The 15,411-nt window shown below is 40.0% G+C and overlaps 2 protein-coding genes across 2 annotated transcripts; one reads left to right on the top strand and one right to left on the bottom strand.

Moving 5' to 3' along the window:
- Window positions 1–1,297: 1,297 nt before the first annotated feature.
- On the bottom strand, window positions 1,298–15,215 carry ift74 (intraflagellar transport 74). Its single transcript, XM_061093975.1, has 20 exons — window positions 15,161–15,215; window positions 14,155–14,288; window positions 13,313–13,454; window positions 13,115–13,163; window positions 12,752–12,850; window positions 12,573–12,633; window positions 12,112–12,171; window positions 11,958–12,019; window positions 6,593–6,731; window positions 5,856–5,918; window positions 5,339–5,482; window positions 5,038–5,078; window positions 4,855–4,934; window positions 4,318–4,371; window positions 3,899–3,996; window positions 3,653–3,779; window positions 3,394–3,557; window positions 3,020–3,145; window positions 2,494–2,554; window positions 1,298–2,352 (listed from the first exon to the last, which is right to left on the bottom strand). Exons 2-20 carry the CDS (start codon window positions 14,281–14,283, stop codon window positions 2,237–2,239), a joined length of 1,815 nt encoding a protein of 604 aa, XP_060949958.1. The 5' UTR covers window positions 14,284–14,288; window positions 15,161–15,215; the 3' UTR covers window positions 1,298–2,236.
- LOC133026587 (leucine-rich repeat-containing protein 19-like) lies at window positions 8,189–10,906 on the top strand. Its single transcript, XM_061093473.1, has 6 exons — window positions 8,189–8,293; window positions 8,398–8,648; window positions 8,924–9,035; window positions 9,472–9,559; window positions 10,273–10,482; window positions 10,596–10,906. The coding sequence occupies exons 1-6, from the start codon at window positions 8,189–8,191 to the stop codon at window positions 10,904–10,906; spliced, it is 1,077 nt and encodes a 358-aa protein (XP_060949456.1).
- Window positions 15,216–15,411: the final 196 nt, after the last annotated feature.

The raw sequence follows: 15,411 nt of genomic DNA, 5'->3' as shown, positions 1-15,411 counted from the left end.
GCAGCTATGGAGCTTGCTAACTGAAGAGGTTCTCTTTGAAAAACGGTATTTCTATATGTTCAATAAAACTCCTTTTATTAAAACAATAACTTGATCATATTTGGCTTTTTTCAGTTATATTCCATTTATTTAATATTGAGCACTTTAGGGCTCCATACTGTGTAAAAGTACTTAACAGTTGTCATTACAAAATAACTGCAGGATGATTAAATAACATAGAACGTATGTTGGCCTTTATTTTTTAATTGAACAATACAGTTTTTTATAAGGAGCCTTTGATTTCATTGGTATGTGCTTTAAGTTTTTAGAATAACTACAGTTTCTGCAAATCAAGTGTGTGTGTGTTTGTATTAATGTGTGTGTGTGTGTGAGAGAAACTCTCAGGCTGCTCATTGGTTCTTTCAGGCCTTGTGGACGTGCTTGTCTCTGTTTTTTATAACCATTAACTCTCAAACTACTGTCAGTGCACAAGGTGAATCTGAATCTATGCATACACAGTTGTTGTTTGTCCTAGAGCGGCTGCCAGAAGCTGCTGCTGGTTGAGACGGAGACAGTGAACATAAATCTGTAAAAAAGGAGGAACAGCCTAAAAGATCAAACTGACTCCAGTTTGACTCTGAAGATTATTTATGCCCCAAACTGTCCCACAAAGTTCTTACTCTCATTCAATCGCTGAACTCAGATCATTCGTGCATTGAAGTGGATCAGACGACCTTGCTGATCAGATCACCATCAGATGGGGACCAGTCAAACTGTTGTAGAAGAAGGGTGAAGTCCAGTGTATATATATACTGAGGACCCACCACACAAACCATGTGTACTTTTGTTTGACCTGGATAGTTTGAAATAAAAAACAAAAAAAAAATGCTGTACTGTACATTTGCAAGGGATCAGTCTGCTGCCACCTCCAACTTAAATGTTTACTCTTTGATATCTATGTACTGGAAAGGTCAAATATATTTCTAGAGCAGAATTTGGATTTTATGCAAACTGTTGATCTGTTTTTTGTCCTGTAATTAAAAGCAATAAATACAAAAATGAAGTAAGATTTATTGATCCATCCACATCTGTCTCTTGTAAGGTTTTGACCACATGAAGACAATTCGAAAGTTTAAATTTTTTTAACGTGAATAATTTAATTTAGAGTGCAATTCTGTCATTTTCTAAACATTTTAGTAGCTTAGAATATTTTTTGTATGAACAGGGATATAAAAGTTCTGTACTGTAAGGACTCTAAGAAGAGGACTTGTTGATTTAGCATTTTGTGTTAAATTAATGTTTATTACTGCCAGCCTGGAACATACACAAATGAAAATGTTATCCTGAGCATTAATAATTTGTGTACATTTATACAAATTGGTTCAACCTTGCAGAAGCGCAAGTACAAATCTCACACCAACACACAGCAGAAATTATTTAAGAACAGGATGTGTTTTTTGTAAACTTCACTGAGTTTTGCTAAAAGAATCTGCAGTAAATCATCTTTTTTTGAATGGCCTTTTTATTTCTTGCAAGGACCAATAGCTGTAACGACATTAAGCATATTTTTTTTAAACCTCTGTTGAAAAAATATCTGTCTGTGCAATAGCGAAATACAATAATCTAATAACATTTTAGATAATTTCCTATCAAATTCAATCAAACAAACATATTTCTGGTTCAGCAGCTGCAAGAGAGGAATGGGAGCCACTTTGACAAACTAACATCCTCTATCAACTGTGTGAAGAACTGCAGTTTTAAAGGGATAGTTCACCCAAAAATCTAAATTCTCTCATTTTTTACCAGCAAATGGAGGGGTATTATACGTAAAGTAAATGGTGACCGATTCTTAAAACATAAAAAAAAAAAAAGCACACAAAATGTCTCCATACTAAGTGTCACGAAGCCCAGACATTCAAATTCCACTTGAAACAGAGTAATTTAAAGAGATTGAAGTCTAAGTCACCATTTACTTTAATTGATTGGATTGCAACTCTGTTTACCCCTGAGACTTCACCCACCCCTCCATCGACATGGTGAGTAGATGAGTGAATTTTCATTTTTGTTTGAACTATCCCTTTAAGATGACTGTCTTACTGACACATTTGTGAAGGTAACTAGGAGCGGTGAAATGTCAGTATCATTGACAGATATCCATAAATATTTGATAGCATATCTTATATCCTAACCAGTCTCACTGGGTGTGATAACCAACCAGTCACGCTGTGTGAACAATACACATTCTGTCCCTGTGTGTTCAGCTCCTGTTGCTCTGTAGCGACTCGATGAGACTCTTGTTGTACTCGGCCACTTGTTGAGAGACGTTCTTGGCCACCGAGGCGTAGTCGCTCTCCTGGGATTTCGAAGCGATGACTGGTGCTGCAGTTAAGGAAAAATCACTGGGGGAGCAAATGAAAGGGCTTTACCAGAGACACGTCTCACTGAGCCGTTTCCTGTGGAGAGGCCGAGTGGCACCACTCAGCCAACACACACAGAGCCACAGATAGAGGATACACTCTTTCATCACAAAGTTGTTCTGCTCCAAGTGCTGCCACTTCCTCTCCAGGTTAGCCAGCTACAAAATAAAGCACAGACACAAAGGGACCGCACATGAGATTAGCATGTAGAGAGCATCACAAGATTGTAATAAAATCAAATGTTGAAGTGCTTTGCTCAAGGGCACCTCAACAGTGCAAATTGGTTCATTAATGTATTTACACAAACCCTCACACTCACTGAGGTTTTCCCTCCTCCTGTTTAGGACAAAACCTTGTTAAGCCCTATGAGACTAACTTTGATTTGTGAATATGGGCTACACAACCAAAATGTGATGATAGATTGCAAAGGAAGCAAATGTTTTATTAGCCCCCTAACTTGCACGGAATGGAGGTGAACGGGAGGCGAAGGTTGATCCAATGAAGGTTGATGCAATTTAGTGAATCAAGAAAATCACTAACTGACATCTTAAAGGACAAACCATGACAGAAACATAAGAAGACATAAAATGTTCACAGAGAAAATGATAAGCGTAAAATGTAACCTGAGCATGAGTCTCGTTCTCTTGCAGTTTGGTTTTCAGAGCTTCATATTTCTGGTTCATCTCGTCCAGCAGCTGCTTGAATGAATCTCGACGCTGAGTCAGTGATACTCGGTCGTCCTGCAGCCTCTGCAACGAACAAATAAACACATGGGGGTCCTTAAGTTTAATGTCTGAACTGGAAACAGATCATAGGGTTGTTTTTGATCATATTCTGGTGATTTTGATGAAGCTCAAACCTCCACCTACAAACAAATACAGCCATAAATACACCTACAGTTCATTGTGTACAATGTGTACAACAGATTTGAGAAGCTCTGTCTGTTTCTAAATGTGTACTCTATGATTGTCCAGGTCTCCAGCATGACCGGTGTCACCTTCTTCTTGTCCTCTGCTGTGTCCCTCAGGGTGTCCAGGTCTCGGTAGGTGTGCAGCTCAGTCTCCATGGTGCTGACTCGCTCCTTCAGGGTGCTGAGCTCTCCTGTGATCTTCCCCTCCAGCTGCTGCACCTTCTCCAGGTCCTGCTGCAGACGCTGGGACTCTGGGGGGTTGGAAGGGACAGTTAACAAGGAACAATTTGCCTGTTTTGTATGTTTTTCATTGTAGGTATCTTCTGTGTTTGTGTGTGCCTATTACCTGTTGTCAGTCCCTTGGCGGTGCTCGCTGATTGGACCACCTCAGTCTCCTTGCTGACCAGCACCTCCTGCATGCTCCTCAGCTCACTGGCCGTCACTGTATCCACCTGACGCAGCCGCAACATATTCTACAACCACAAACACAATCATAGGCTTTCCATCACTTTTCTGGCTCATATGCTTCTTTCTTACTATCCTTTGCCTTCTGTCCACACTCTACTCCCCCCCCCCCCCCCCTCCTCCTCACCCTGCTGCTGTGCTCCAGGAGGGAGACAGTGTCCTCCTGGCTCTGCGTCATCTTCTCCTGCACCTGAGACCTGGACTCCTCAAATGACTCCAGGAAGCCTGGAACAAAGGAAGGAAATTACTGCCACTTATGACTGGCTGCATGTTGTTATACAGTGAGGGCTGAAAGATTGAGAGATATTCAGACTCTGGCGACTCCTGGTGGCTTCCTCAAGAAAGACACTGTTCTTACGTAATTTTAGATATTTCGATTTTAGATCCAAGGAGCCTAGAATTCAAACATGATGACACATAACTGATCCTAAAAATGTTCCATCATCCGTTATAATTCAATAATAGCATAGCGGACATTTATTTATATAATTCAGTACATAATATGACATTTGATATTGTCTAGTTCTCCTCAAAATCTTTACTTACGGTCAATTTCCTCCTCTTTCCTCTTCAGCTCCTTGTATTTCTGTTGAACCTCTCCTGATGGAAAAAGCATGATAAGAGATGTCATATTATTATATCAAATTCATACTTTATATGGAAACATTAATGCATCCTGTGACTGTAGGAGTTGCTGTAAATGTCAAAGTGAAGATTAACTGAAAATGTCTGAATTCGGGCTTTGATACAATAAACATTTCTGGCTTTAGTTCCAGTATAAACATGAAGCAAGCTACATGTTTGTGGTTCAAATGCAACAATCATACAACATTTGGATTAAAAAAGGTATGAGAACCACATGAACTGGAATTAATCACATCAACTTGTACAGACCACATTTATAAAGAGATTGAGTCTGTTAATGCAATAAGGACACCTAATCTAAAATAATATCGGAACTGGAAAAATGTCACCGTAGCTGTGAAATATAGCCAGAAAAAACTATGAATTAAGTGTGAAAGGTTTGAGATGCTCAATTGAAAATAAAATATGACTTTGAAAAATTTTGTTTTTGTAATTTACCCTGAGCTTCCTCTGAGTCCTGCTCCAGCTGTTGGATCTGCTCTGTAATTTGTGTGGTCCGGTCTCTGGTCTCTGTGAGCCTGGACACACACACAGACACACACAGACACACACACACACGTCACTACAAGGACCCCAAAATAAGTTTAAAATCTACAACGAACTAATTATATGAAACCTTACTGTCTCTCCATGCTGGCAATTTCTTGGTTGTCTTCCTTCACCTGGAAATCAGAAAATCTTTATTGAGTGACTATTTTGAGTTGACTATTAAAACAAGTTCAAACCACATCTCGTGGTTCTAATAGAGGATTGTGAGCTGCAGTAGAAAGCTCTAGAAAAAGCCAGTGATTTTACCGTGAGGTAGATATAAAACAGGACTACATCAATATCACTGTTGAATTAAAGGTTATTTGGTGTTAAAACAAGTTTATTTTTTGCTTCATGTCGGATTTCGTTGACTTGTTTCTTTTGTGAAGCCAACCTGTTTGAATAGCTTCTCTCTCTCCTCCTGGGGGGAACCCAGGCTCTTGTGCTCAGCCTCCATGGCGTCACGCTTCCCCTCCAGCGTTGACAGAATCTCATGAAGACGCACCACTTCCTGCTTTATTTGTGAGTGGGCCAGCTCCTGCAAACAATGAAATTTCACATTTAACATATTTGTCAGACCTCTGACGTTATGTAAAATTCATGTTGATATCATTGTTTTTTTTTCTAGTCTTAGCGTGGGTTCAGGTTGTGTTTAGTGAGTAACTTTCGTTATTATCAGGAATGTTGGGAAGTAATGACAGAAACATATTTCACTGTAGGTTTTTATCATCCATGCTGGGTTTACTGATACCTTTTGCATATTTGCTGGTATGACTGTGTAGCAGGTATGTTAATGCATTCTAAACACTTTTAAAAAGTCCAAACAATGTCTTGGATTTAACCTGAACCCAGCAGGAACCTGTCTGCTGCCCTTCACTCCCCCGCCCCCCCCACTCTTAGACCCAACTCACTGCTTCATAGTCCTCCTTCCTGGTCACCAGAAGGTCCAGCTCCTCCTGCAGAACAGTGAGCTCCTGCAAAACAAACAAAACACGCAGGCACTGAGAACAAAGGCAAGATGGTCAAGAGGATAAGGACAGAAAGAAGGTGCCAGTGTTAAACTACAGTATGAGTCGCCCTCATACTGTAGTATGAGTTCAAATCAAGTTTTTAAACATGTTGCCCTTGTTCCACTTAGATGATGAAAGAAATATTTTGACTGAAATAAGCAGTCCTGTATTTCCACCTTTACACTGGAGTAAAGAAGTGACAGTCTGAAAAAAACACACAGCCCGGGTTTACGATGATGAAACATAAGGAGCCAATCCTATCGACTGGTGGGTGGGGCTCAGTAGCTGGAAAAGGCTCCTCCGCTGCAGGGTGGGGAGACTGGGAGCAGGGGCGGGGCCATATTAGCTTATTCATAGATCTCAGTCAAGGAATAAGGACTGAAGGTGAAGAGTTACACTTTAGCTATTTTAAGGTTGTGATCGGAAATGTGTTCATAACAAACCTTTTGAATTTGTAAGTTTGAGCTACAAAGAAGAGTTTAAGGGGAAGTACTAAGCTCCTGCACTGTAACTTTAAGTATTGCCCTTGCAGTGCCATGGATATACTACAATAGCATCCAGGCACTATGCCTGTTATACTAATACAAGCTTAAGAGCAGTATTATATTCCTTATTTTCTATATAAACTACATGCATACCTGTAACAGTTCCTCATTGGCTGAAGCCATAGTGAAATACTTCTCTTGTTTTGCAGCAGACATTGATTGGACGACTTCATCAGCGACCTGCCTCTCCCTCTTGATCTCCTCCTCAATCCCCCTGATCGCCTCCTCTCGTCTGGGGAGCAAACGCACAACAGAGAAGGATACAAGGGTTAAAGGGTGGAAGGGATAAAGTGAGGAAACGTGTCTAAAGACTTGCAGATGCCTTCCTTTCCTTCTTTTTTAACTACTCATCCGTCTCATTTTAATTTCCTTCCATCTAAAACTCATCTGCTTCTTTTCTCTTATCTTCTCTCCAAATTGTCCTATCTTCTTTCCATCATTCCTCCTCCTCTCATTTCCTCCACCTAACTCAAACATGCTTTTGGACCTTCCTCTCACCTCCCTACCATTACTGTAAAATGTTTACCCCTTGCTTTCTTTACTCCCTCCCCTCGGTCTTCAACTACTTTCTCCCTGGAAGTACAGGCTTTTCTCATTATTCCCATTTATTTATGTCCTGTATTATCTACACTTTAAATGAAATGCATTTCCAACAAAAAACTTAAAGATACTTCTAACCAAAGTAAGACACACTGGGGGAAGTGAGGACAGACATTTCATCAGTCATAAATTGTTAGCTAACAGGAACAGGGTATGTCAGCCTTTGTGTTTTACAAGGAACAAAGGTTGTTTGCTGTGCTGGCTGCGTCAGGGTGACAGGTGAATAAAGCTTTATCTTGGTGCCAGTAGACGTGCAGGTAAGTGCCTTCAGTTACTGTAAATGAAAATGTAATAGGGACAGATCCGCTTGAACTGATTTGTTGAATCCAATGTACAGTATGTTGTGTTAATATTTATCCGTGGAAACAAATATGCATCACGGTTAACATGATTAATCAGATTAAGGTTAAACAGTTGATAAAGATGTGGTTCTGTGTATTTTCATGTATATTTTCCACACAAGGTTTTATACCAAGTTAGTGTCCAAGTAATGCAAGGCAGTTCACAGTTCATAGTACATGTCAATTTACTTCATGAGCACAATATCCTAAAGCTCACTGCTTACAGCGATCGTTATGTATTAATAAAGTAGTTTAACAGATGGTATACATTGTACTTCAATTAATCCATCAAGTGATCACCAGAATATGAATCTGCAATTATTTTGATAATCATTCAACTCTGGCTTTTTTCATTATGTTTTTGATATATTTCAGACAAAACTATTATAATTGTTTCCTGCTGCCCTAAAAGGAGAAAAAGGGACACAAGAAATTATATTATTCATAATATTTGTTTAAATACGAGAATGTCTTTTTGCACACCAATAAATAATATAATCAACGAGCCTGTGCTGTAGCAAAGCAGTTTAACCCATTAAGCTCAAATCAAAGTGAAATGTAGGAAAACCCTGCATCACCGGCAAAGATAAAGCTACAGAAGATTCTGTTTTAATGAGAGACTGAGAGTCACAGCTCAAAACTGACCAGTGGGGAAACCAAAGCTCTCGTGTGTTTTCTCAGGTTATTCATATAAGTCTATTTTTCTGTGTGAACCATTAGTTGCCAACTGTGTTGTCTATTTGTTAGCATGATGCAGAGGTGCCGGCAACCTCTCCTGCTGCTGTGTGTGACTGCAGTGCTGGTCTTCAATATCCTGGGAAAAGTTGCTCAGGCTGCGGGAGAGGATGCTCCGGTATGAAAAGTTCTTTAACATTTTATTACTTTCTTACATTTCCTCTTCTGTGATTGTACGTGTTCGTTCAGATTGTTAGTAATAGCTATCCATTCATCCATCAGGATGTGAAGAACTTGACCAGCACGGCTCTGCAGGTCATTCCCAGTAATGACAACAAGTCCAACGTTACTAAACTGCTGGTCCAGGGGAACCAGATCACTCTAAATGAGACGGACCAACAAGCCCTGGCCTCTTATTCCACACTGGCAGAACTCCACTTGGATGGTAACCTGGTGACTGCTGTACCAGCCAAGTACTTCTCTGGGGTTCCACGTCTCAGAGTGCTATCTCTGTCCAGGAACAATATCACATGGTGAATAAGAAAGCACATAAACATTACAGCCTTTGTCGAAATCTGTATTGGATAATTACTAACTTGAATAGATCTTAGGTATGTTGTGTTAACACAGTGACATGTCAAAATAATTTACTCTTAAAAATGTAAGGATATACACGTAGTTATTTTTTTTAATGTAATCTTTGTGGAAACTATTGTCCTATTTGACGATGCACCTTAGAAGTGTCACTGTAAGAAGTATTACTTACAGTGATCACTACAACTGATTAGAATTGTGGCTGTTGCTATAGCCTGGATCCTGAGGCTTTCTTTGGCCTGGATGTCCTGACAGAGCTGGACCTGTCCAACAATCGGCTGACTAGCCTCCCCACACAACTACTCAGAGGGATGAACAACCTTCAGGTACAATGCAACCACAATCTAGGAAGATATTCTAGTAAATCCTACGACACAAGCAATATTTCCAGTGTGTATCACCAAGCGTTTTAGCATTTGCACACAGTTCAGATTAATTTGAGTGACACTGGAAATTAGATAATATAATTTCACATGCCAGTCAAATTGATCATTTAATTGTTCATTGACTTGAGAGTTTACACATGAGATTCTGACATTTGTCTTCTCCCAAGTTGGGAAGTCATACCTTACTGATAACTTTTGAAAAAGATGGTGTATTTCATTGAAGGTTTTTCCCCTCATCACTGTGCCAGGCTCTTTTCATTCAAAAGAAACACAATACAACACATACTGTAATCCCTTCATCAGAACTCTACTTACAATTTGTTAACCAGGGTATTATTCTGACTGACAAATGCCTGATCTTATCTGGTCCCATTAGAAGCTGAACCTACAGGGAAACCCTTGGAATTGTTCCTGTCCACCGATGAGTATCATTGGCGAGATCACAGCAGCAAACATTACCATTGGTAAAAATATTTATCATACACTTATTTACTTAAGTTATAGAGTTGTGACTGACTTATCCAGCCTGGTGTAGAATTATTAAACTGCCTTGAGTTTTAGGCTCAGATTTGTCTGTCAAAAAGGATACAAATAGAGAGACAAATTATTAAATCTGAATGATAGAGAAAATAATAGTTAATATTCTGTAAGGTATTTTACTGCTAAGTCATCAGCTTTCTTGTAGTTCTCATGTATTTCATCAATTTCTCTTCAATCAACTAATCAAAATCAACTAATTTTGTTTGGATCACAATTTGTGTTGATTTGTGAGACATGAACATTACCAAATATATTTTTTACTCTAACCTTCAGTTCCATTGGTGCATGGTAGTATGGACTCTGAGTGGAAATAGCTTGGAAATATGGGAGATTATTTATTGAAAATCAATGAGCTGTGATGTCTACAGCTGGTCCTGTGGTCTTGAGTTTGAATCTAACATATTTAATGTCTGCAATGGATACGAGTCACCTGAACATGGTGGGGGTAGAGAGAAGAGCAGAGCCTGTTTAAGTTCACACTACATGTGTCTGTCTGTGTAGATAAACTCACCAAGACCTGAACTACTGAACTTTAAAAAACAGTATTTAAAAACCATGGGCTTGTCTTAGGGGACTTTTAAACTACTCAAGTGAATGTTCACTAATTGAATGACTTCTATGTGACATGTCTCCACAGGGCCACCTGGAGTCACCTGTGCTTCTCCAGATAAACAGGCTGGAAAATATATTTTAGCGGTTGCAGCTGTGTGTGACCCATCATCATCACTCGCAACTACTACTGACCAACAAAAACCAACAACACCGGTCACCTCTCACCAGTCCCAGGCTTCAACCACTACACCGACGACAACACTGTCATCCAGCCAGAACCACAGCACAAACAATGGTAGGAGAAAGACAGGAATAGATATAAATCTTCTTATATATGGAGATGAACATAAAGAACATGATAAGCCTAACGGTCTCTCCTCTCTGTCCCCTCCCTCCAACCTCCACCAGACCAGACTCCGGTGCTCGGCAACGCATGGAAGTTCACAGCATGTGTCGTAGCCCTGGCGCTAACCACCTCCATGCTCATTGTGTGTGCTATCAAGGGGCCGTCCTGGTACAAGCTCTTCCACAACTACCGTCATCGGCGGCTAGACCCACAGGAGGATGACGACGACAACTTTGTGTCAGCGGACTTCTCGGAGATGGGAAGATACCGCAACAATCAGACCTTCATCTTTGATAGGCAGAACGGGCGAGGACAGGAGGATGAGGACGAGGATGGGTATTTCGAGGATCCATACATCAAGAGGGAAGAGTGACATGCTGAAGAGGGGGATTTGTCAGAACCGTGAAGGAACACAGAGACGCTTTAGGGCCCGGTCACACATACGCGAATGTAGCAGTGGTGCCAGCAAGGGGGCGAATAAAACAATTGCTTACTGTGACGAAGCAAATCGCAGCGTGGCTTCGCATGCAGTTCAACCTTGGTGAACTTTGACCTGCGATATTAGCTTCAGATTCACGTATGTGTGACCGTGCCCTAAGTTACCAAAGGAGCCAGTCACCTTCTTACACAGATGGGTGTTTAACACATCAGGATTTTTTTTCTAGATGTCATATCAAAAATAAAATAGATACAATTATTTCACTTACTTATTTATTAGCACTGCTAAATACTATCAGTCTGACAGTTACTGGCTGTTACTGTGAGTTTGTTGTACTGGTGGTGATCCAAGCCATTTCTGCTTTTTGTATTGATTTTATGTTTCTCTGTGACATCACAAAGATAACGCAAAAACATACAAACGTGAACATTAAAGCTCTTTCTAACCAAAGTCTTTCTTTATTCCTAACCAACAAATCAAACCTAATATACACGATCCAGTCCTATTGAGATGTGAACACCACACAAAGGTATGAAATAATTCTGTACCACATTCCAGTGGCACGCACCCTAGTAAATGATCTGCTGCAAGATGAACACTAGAGGTTGTATACAAACATCCAGTAGTCAAGATTAATGTTTTCTCAGAAGAAAACTCACAACAGACACGAACAGATGTAGAATCTAATTTACTTGAAGGATCATCTTTAGATCAATATGATCTACAGTTTATGGAAGGATATAGTATGTACTATAGCACCAGTGAAGGTAGTTTAGCAGTCTATAGAGAATGGAGATTTCTGCATGCTTTGTCAGGGAAAAGTGTAAAACCCATTATGTTTTTGCTGACTTGCAAGATTATGCAGTCAGGTTAATTACACAGTCAGGTTTGTCCCGGTCATTTTAGCTTCTTAGTCTTGTTTAGAAATTGTGAAATGCTTTGAATAATGATTAAAGCAGTAATTGAACTTTGACTTAATACTTACTCCCTCCTCTCGGTGAAGATGCTGTCGATGCTTTCAGCCCCGTTGTCGTTCTGGGCTTTCAACTGGAAAGAAAGGACGGAACATGGAAGCAATGAGAGGGAACTCTCATCATATTAAAACTTTCAGGGTTTCAGTCAGAACGGTTAGTACTTACAATGTTGTAATCATTCATCATTTCCTCCATCTCTGTGTTGGTGTTGAGCTTGTCCACAAGCTGGAATTACAAGAGTTTACACAAACTTTAAAAAAAACCTGTATAATAATATATATATACCAGACAATTTCCCCTTCTTAAATATACTTCTGATTACTGATGTTTGGTTATTGCTTTCAGAACACAACAGCCATAGTCAAACATTTACCATCACATATTGCCAATGATCTGCAGGATTTACTTTTGTTTCACTTAATCAGCTGATGTTTACACGCTTGAGATCTACAGTCACTGGAAGTCATTATGGATATATGCGTCAGCCACTTACCTATAATGTAAAATGTGCTTTTACAATCTCTTGTGAGGAAGTTCCAGGATGTCGCAGGTATAACAACTTTGAGCAGCAACTCACAGAAAATAGTTGACTATGGTAAAAATCTATAACGTTTTCAGCTGTTTACCATATTGTAGTCAGCAAGCTGGCCTTGTAGATCCTTAATCTCTGCAGCCAGACCTTCAGCTCTGAGGTAGAAAGAAAACCCCAAAGATTTGGTCACTTGGGGATCTTTTTCACAGGGGGGTCTTTAATTCAAGATTAATTGATACGGTGTGAATACAAGCTTGTAAAAATAACACTGACCTCTTCTCGTAGGAGAGGTAGACAGAGTTCTCCTGGTTGTAGTTGTCAATCTCTTTGTGCAGTTTGCTCGTCTCTGTGTTCAACTCATTGACCTTACTCCTGTAGCAAAGCAATAATATTCACTTTGGACAATAATGTACCAACAGGGAGGTTAAGATATTAGTCCTGAATAAGTTTCTTTGTGGTAACCAACGGCAACATAGCCTTTCAGTGGTGGCAATGTTTATTTACCCTACTTTGTTCTCTAATGTGGCTATAACCAAAAGCATTTACAGTATAACACAGTAGTATAGTTCTATTGGATCTGTATTCCCCTTATGTGTTTGTGTCGTATATATATTTTGTACAGTTCAAATGTGTTACCTGAGAAGGCCCAGGTAGTAGGACTTATCCAGAATCTGTCTCTGAGGTCCTGGATTGAGGAAGGAAAGACGTTGTCGAGCAAAAGAGAAGTGAGAATTATAATGATGTAATGTTTGTTTTGACATAATTCACAGTAGCCATAAATGTTGAGCTAATACATGAAATAATGTGAAATGGTACGATGATGTCGCTGCATACCTTTCATGCCCGTCTTCATCCCACTGAGCCCCTGTTGGGTGACCGGCCTGTCAGTCACTTTGATCTGTGCTGACAGGAGTCCAGCGGCGCCACTTGGGATCCCGCCCCTCATACCAGGATGACCACTTGTACCTGGAACCATCTGTATTGACAAAGAAAGAAAAAAAGATACCGGAGTTTAACAAAGTTGACCTTTTCAGAAGGTGGACAGTTACCCAGTCTATAATAAGAAAGGAGACGTTTCATGTCAAATCAAACAATGACAAAAATAGAGAAAAGGAAGAAGACAAAAAAAATCATTGGATACTGTAAAATAATCAGGTAGCCGACAAAGGAGGAAGTTCAAGTAGCATCGAAGAAAAAGACAATGGAGAAGAATGACACTGCATTAATCTCTCCTTTTACATACAAGGCGAAGAGCAGGAATTATTTCCCCAAAATACATTTCCTGGTTGTGCATTTCCCACACAGATAAACACTGCCCCACATTATTAAGTTTTGAAGTTGAACTAATTGAATAAGTATCTGACTTTAACAGAACAAAACATACTTGTGAACTTTTATTGCACTTTTAAGGCCTTTTGTGTTTTCAGTGATATTTTAAGCACTTGACTTGCATATGTGTATGGATATATGGTTATGTCAGATGTTTTGAATTATTGTCACCTCCCACTATCCCACCTGTACCAGCAGGCTTTTAAACCTTTTATTTATTTGAGATTTTAACCAATCAATGATGTTTTTAATGATCCCCCTCTTAACCCTCATTTAGAGAGCTGCCTTTTGACCCAAACCTAACCCCATCTCAAAGGTTGTATCAATCCAAACTGCAGTGGACTTACCCCAGTTGCAACACGTATAGCTGTTGGTGGAGGTCGGACACCTGTTGGGGGTCTTCCAGCCCCAGGGGCCACAGACCCAGTGCGACTCATTGGACGACCCATGCTGGAGGGAGGACGCTGGCTCGTCATGATGCCTGAAGCACCACAACAATATGGACATATTGACTGATGGACTGATTTTGTCACGGCAATGCAAATCCAATGTAATGAAAATTGTTTGCACACTGACAGACAGGAACGGAGCAATGTCTCCTGCACGTGGAACTGTTGATCTAGCTTCAATAATCGGATTTAAACATGTTTAATGCAGTTTTCTTGTGTAACACATAGAGGACAGTTTTAATGACTGTTAGATCCACACGTGTGGACCTGAAAGCTGTCTCAGAAACTGAATGATGCGTGATGTGTGAGATTATAATTCACACATCACTTATAATTGCATCACTTCTTTGAAACTGTAAAACATCTGTATAAGCTTGATCAAATGCAGTGTCTGTCTTTAAAAACCTTGTTTTATTGTCCAGCAAAGCTCACAGAGCAAATGAGCTGTCACTCATCAGCCAAAAGCACGAACTTTGAGGAATTAACGCAAACAATAACAATAACATAGCCGGTATAGGGCTTAAGCTTGACGACCGTGTAGCTCTAAGTGTTCAGAAAACAATTATAGCACAATATGCTATTGGAATGCTTGTTCTTTCATTGCTGTAGACACTTTATGATAGCTTACAGCGCTAGTCGTGCCTATATAGCGTTAAGTTACGTCTGTAATAAACCCAGTCTGGTACACAGCTAAACTCGACTGTTCTTGGCTTCGACGTGTTAAAGTGCTGTGTTAGCCGTCCAGCTTGGTTTACCACTAGCTAGCGTTAGCTGGTGGACACAGTTTAGCTTGGACGAGCCAGCGAGTGTTTCGTATATAAAACTGAACTCAGTCATTTCTACAGTCAGACAGTAAACAACCGCTACACATATTACAACAGAAATGGTAGTGTAGTTATTTTACCTGAATGAACAAAACGTCGGCAAACGGTGACACAGGCACGCAGCAACTTCAGATGTTGACGGTAACTAAGTAACAGTCATCTTCTTCTGACATGAAGGAGAGCGAGGATGATAAAAGGTGCACTACTGCCCCCATCCTCCAACAGAGGGTATCACACGCAGACCAAGGCCTACCTGTACGTAACCTATAACAATAGAACGTTTTTTGTGTTTGTTTACGGTTTGTTTGTTCCTACGGCTGCTCCTTCAAAA

Source organism: Limanda limanda, chromosome 20 (genome assembly GCF_963576545.1).
Source record: "Limanda limanda chromosome 20, fLimLim1.1, whole genome shotgun sequence".
NCBI lineage: Eukaryota > Metazoa > Chordata > Actinopteri > Pleuronectiformes > Pleuronectidae > Limanda > Limanda limanda.
The sequence above is the reverse complement of the archived record's forward strand: the minus strand, read 5'-3'. Positions and strand labels throughout refer to the sequence as shown.

Coding starts and splice junctions, on each gene's coding strand:
- LOC133026587 (XM_061093473.1), top strand. CDS start 8,189: ATGATGCAGAGGTGCCGGCAACCTCTCCTGCTGCTGTGTGTGACTGCA. Junction 8,294..8,397: donor CTGCGGGAGAGGATGCTCCG/GTATGAAAAGTT, acceptor TTCATCCATCAG/GATGTGAAGAACTTGACCAG. Junction 10,483..10,595: donor GAACCACAGCACAAACAATG/GTAGGAGAAAGA, acceptor AACCTCCACCAG/ACCAGACTCCGGTGCTCGGC.
- ift74 (XM_061093975.1), bottom strand. CDS start 14,283: ATGACGAGCCAGCGTCCTCCCTCCAGCATGGGTCGTCCAATGAGTCGC. Junction 12,851..13,114: donor TACTACCTGGGCCTTCTCAG/GTAACACATTTG, acceptor GCTTTGCTACAG/GAGTAAGGTCAATGAGTTGA. Junction 5,483..5,855: donor GGAAGGAGGACTATGAAGCA/GTGAGTTGGGTC, acceptor CATTGTTTGCAG/GAGCTGGCCCACTCACAAAT.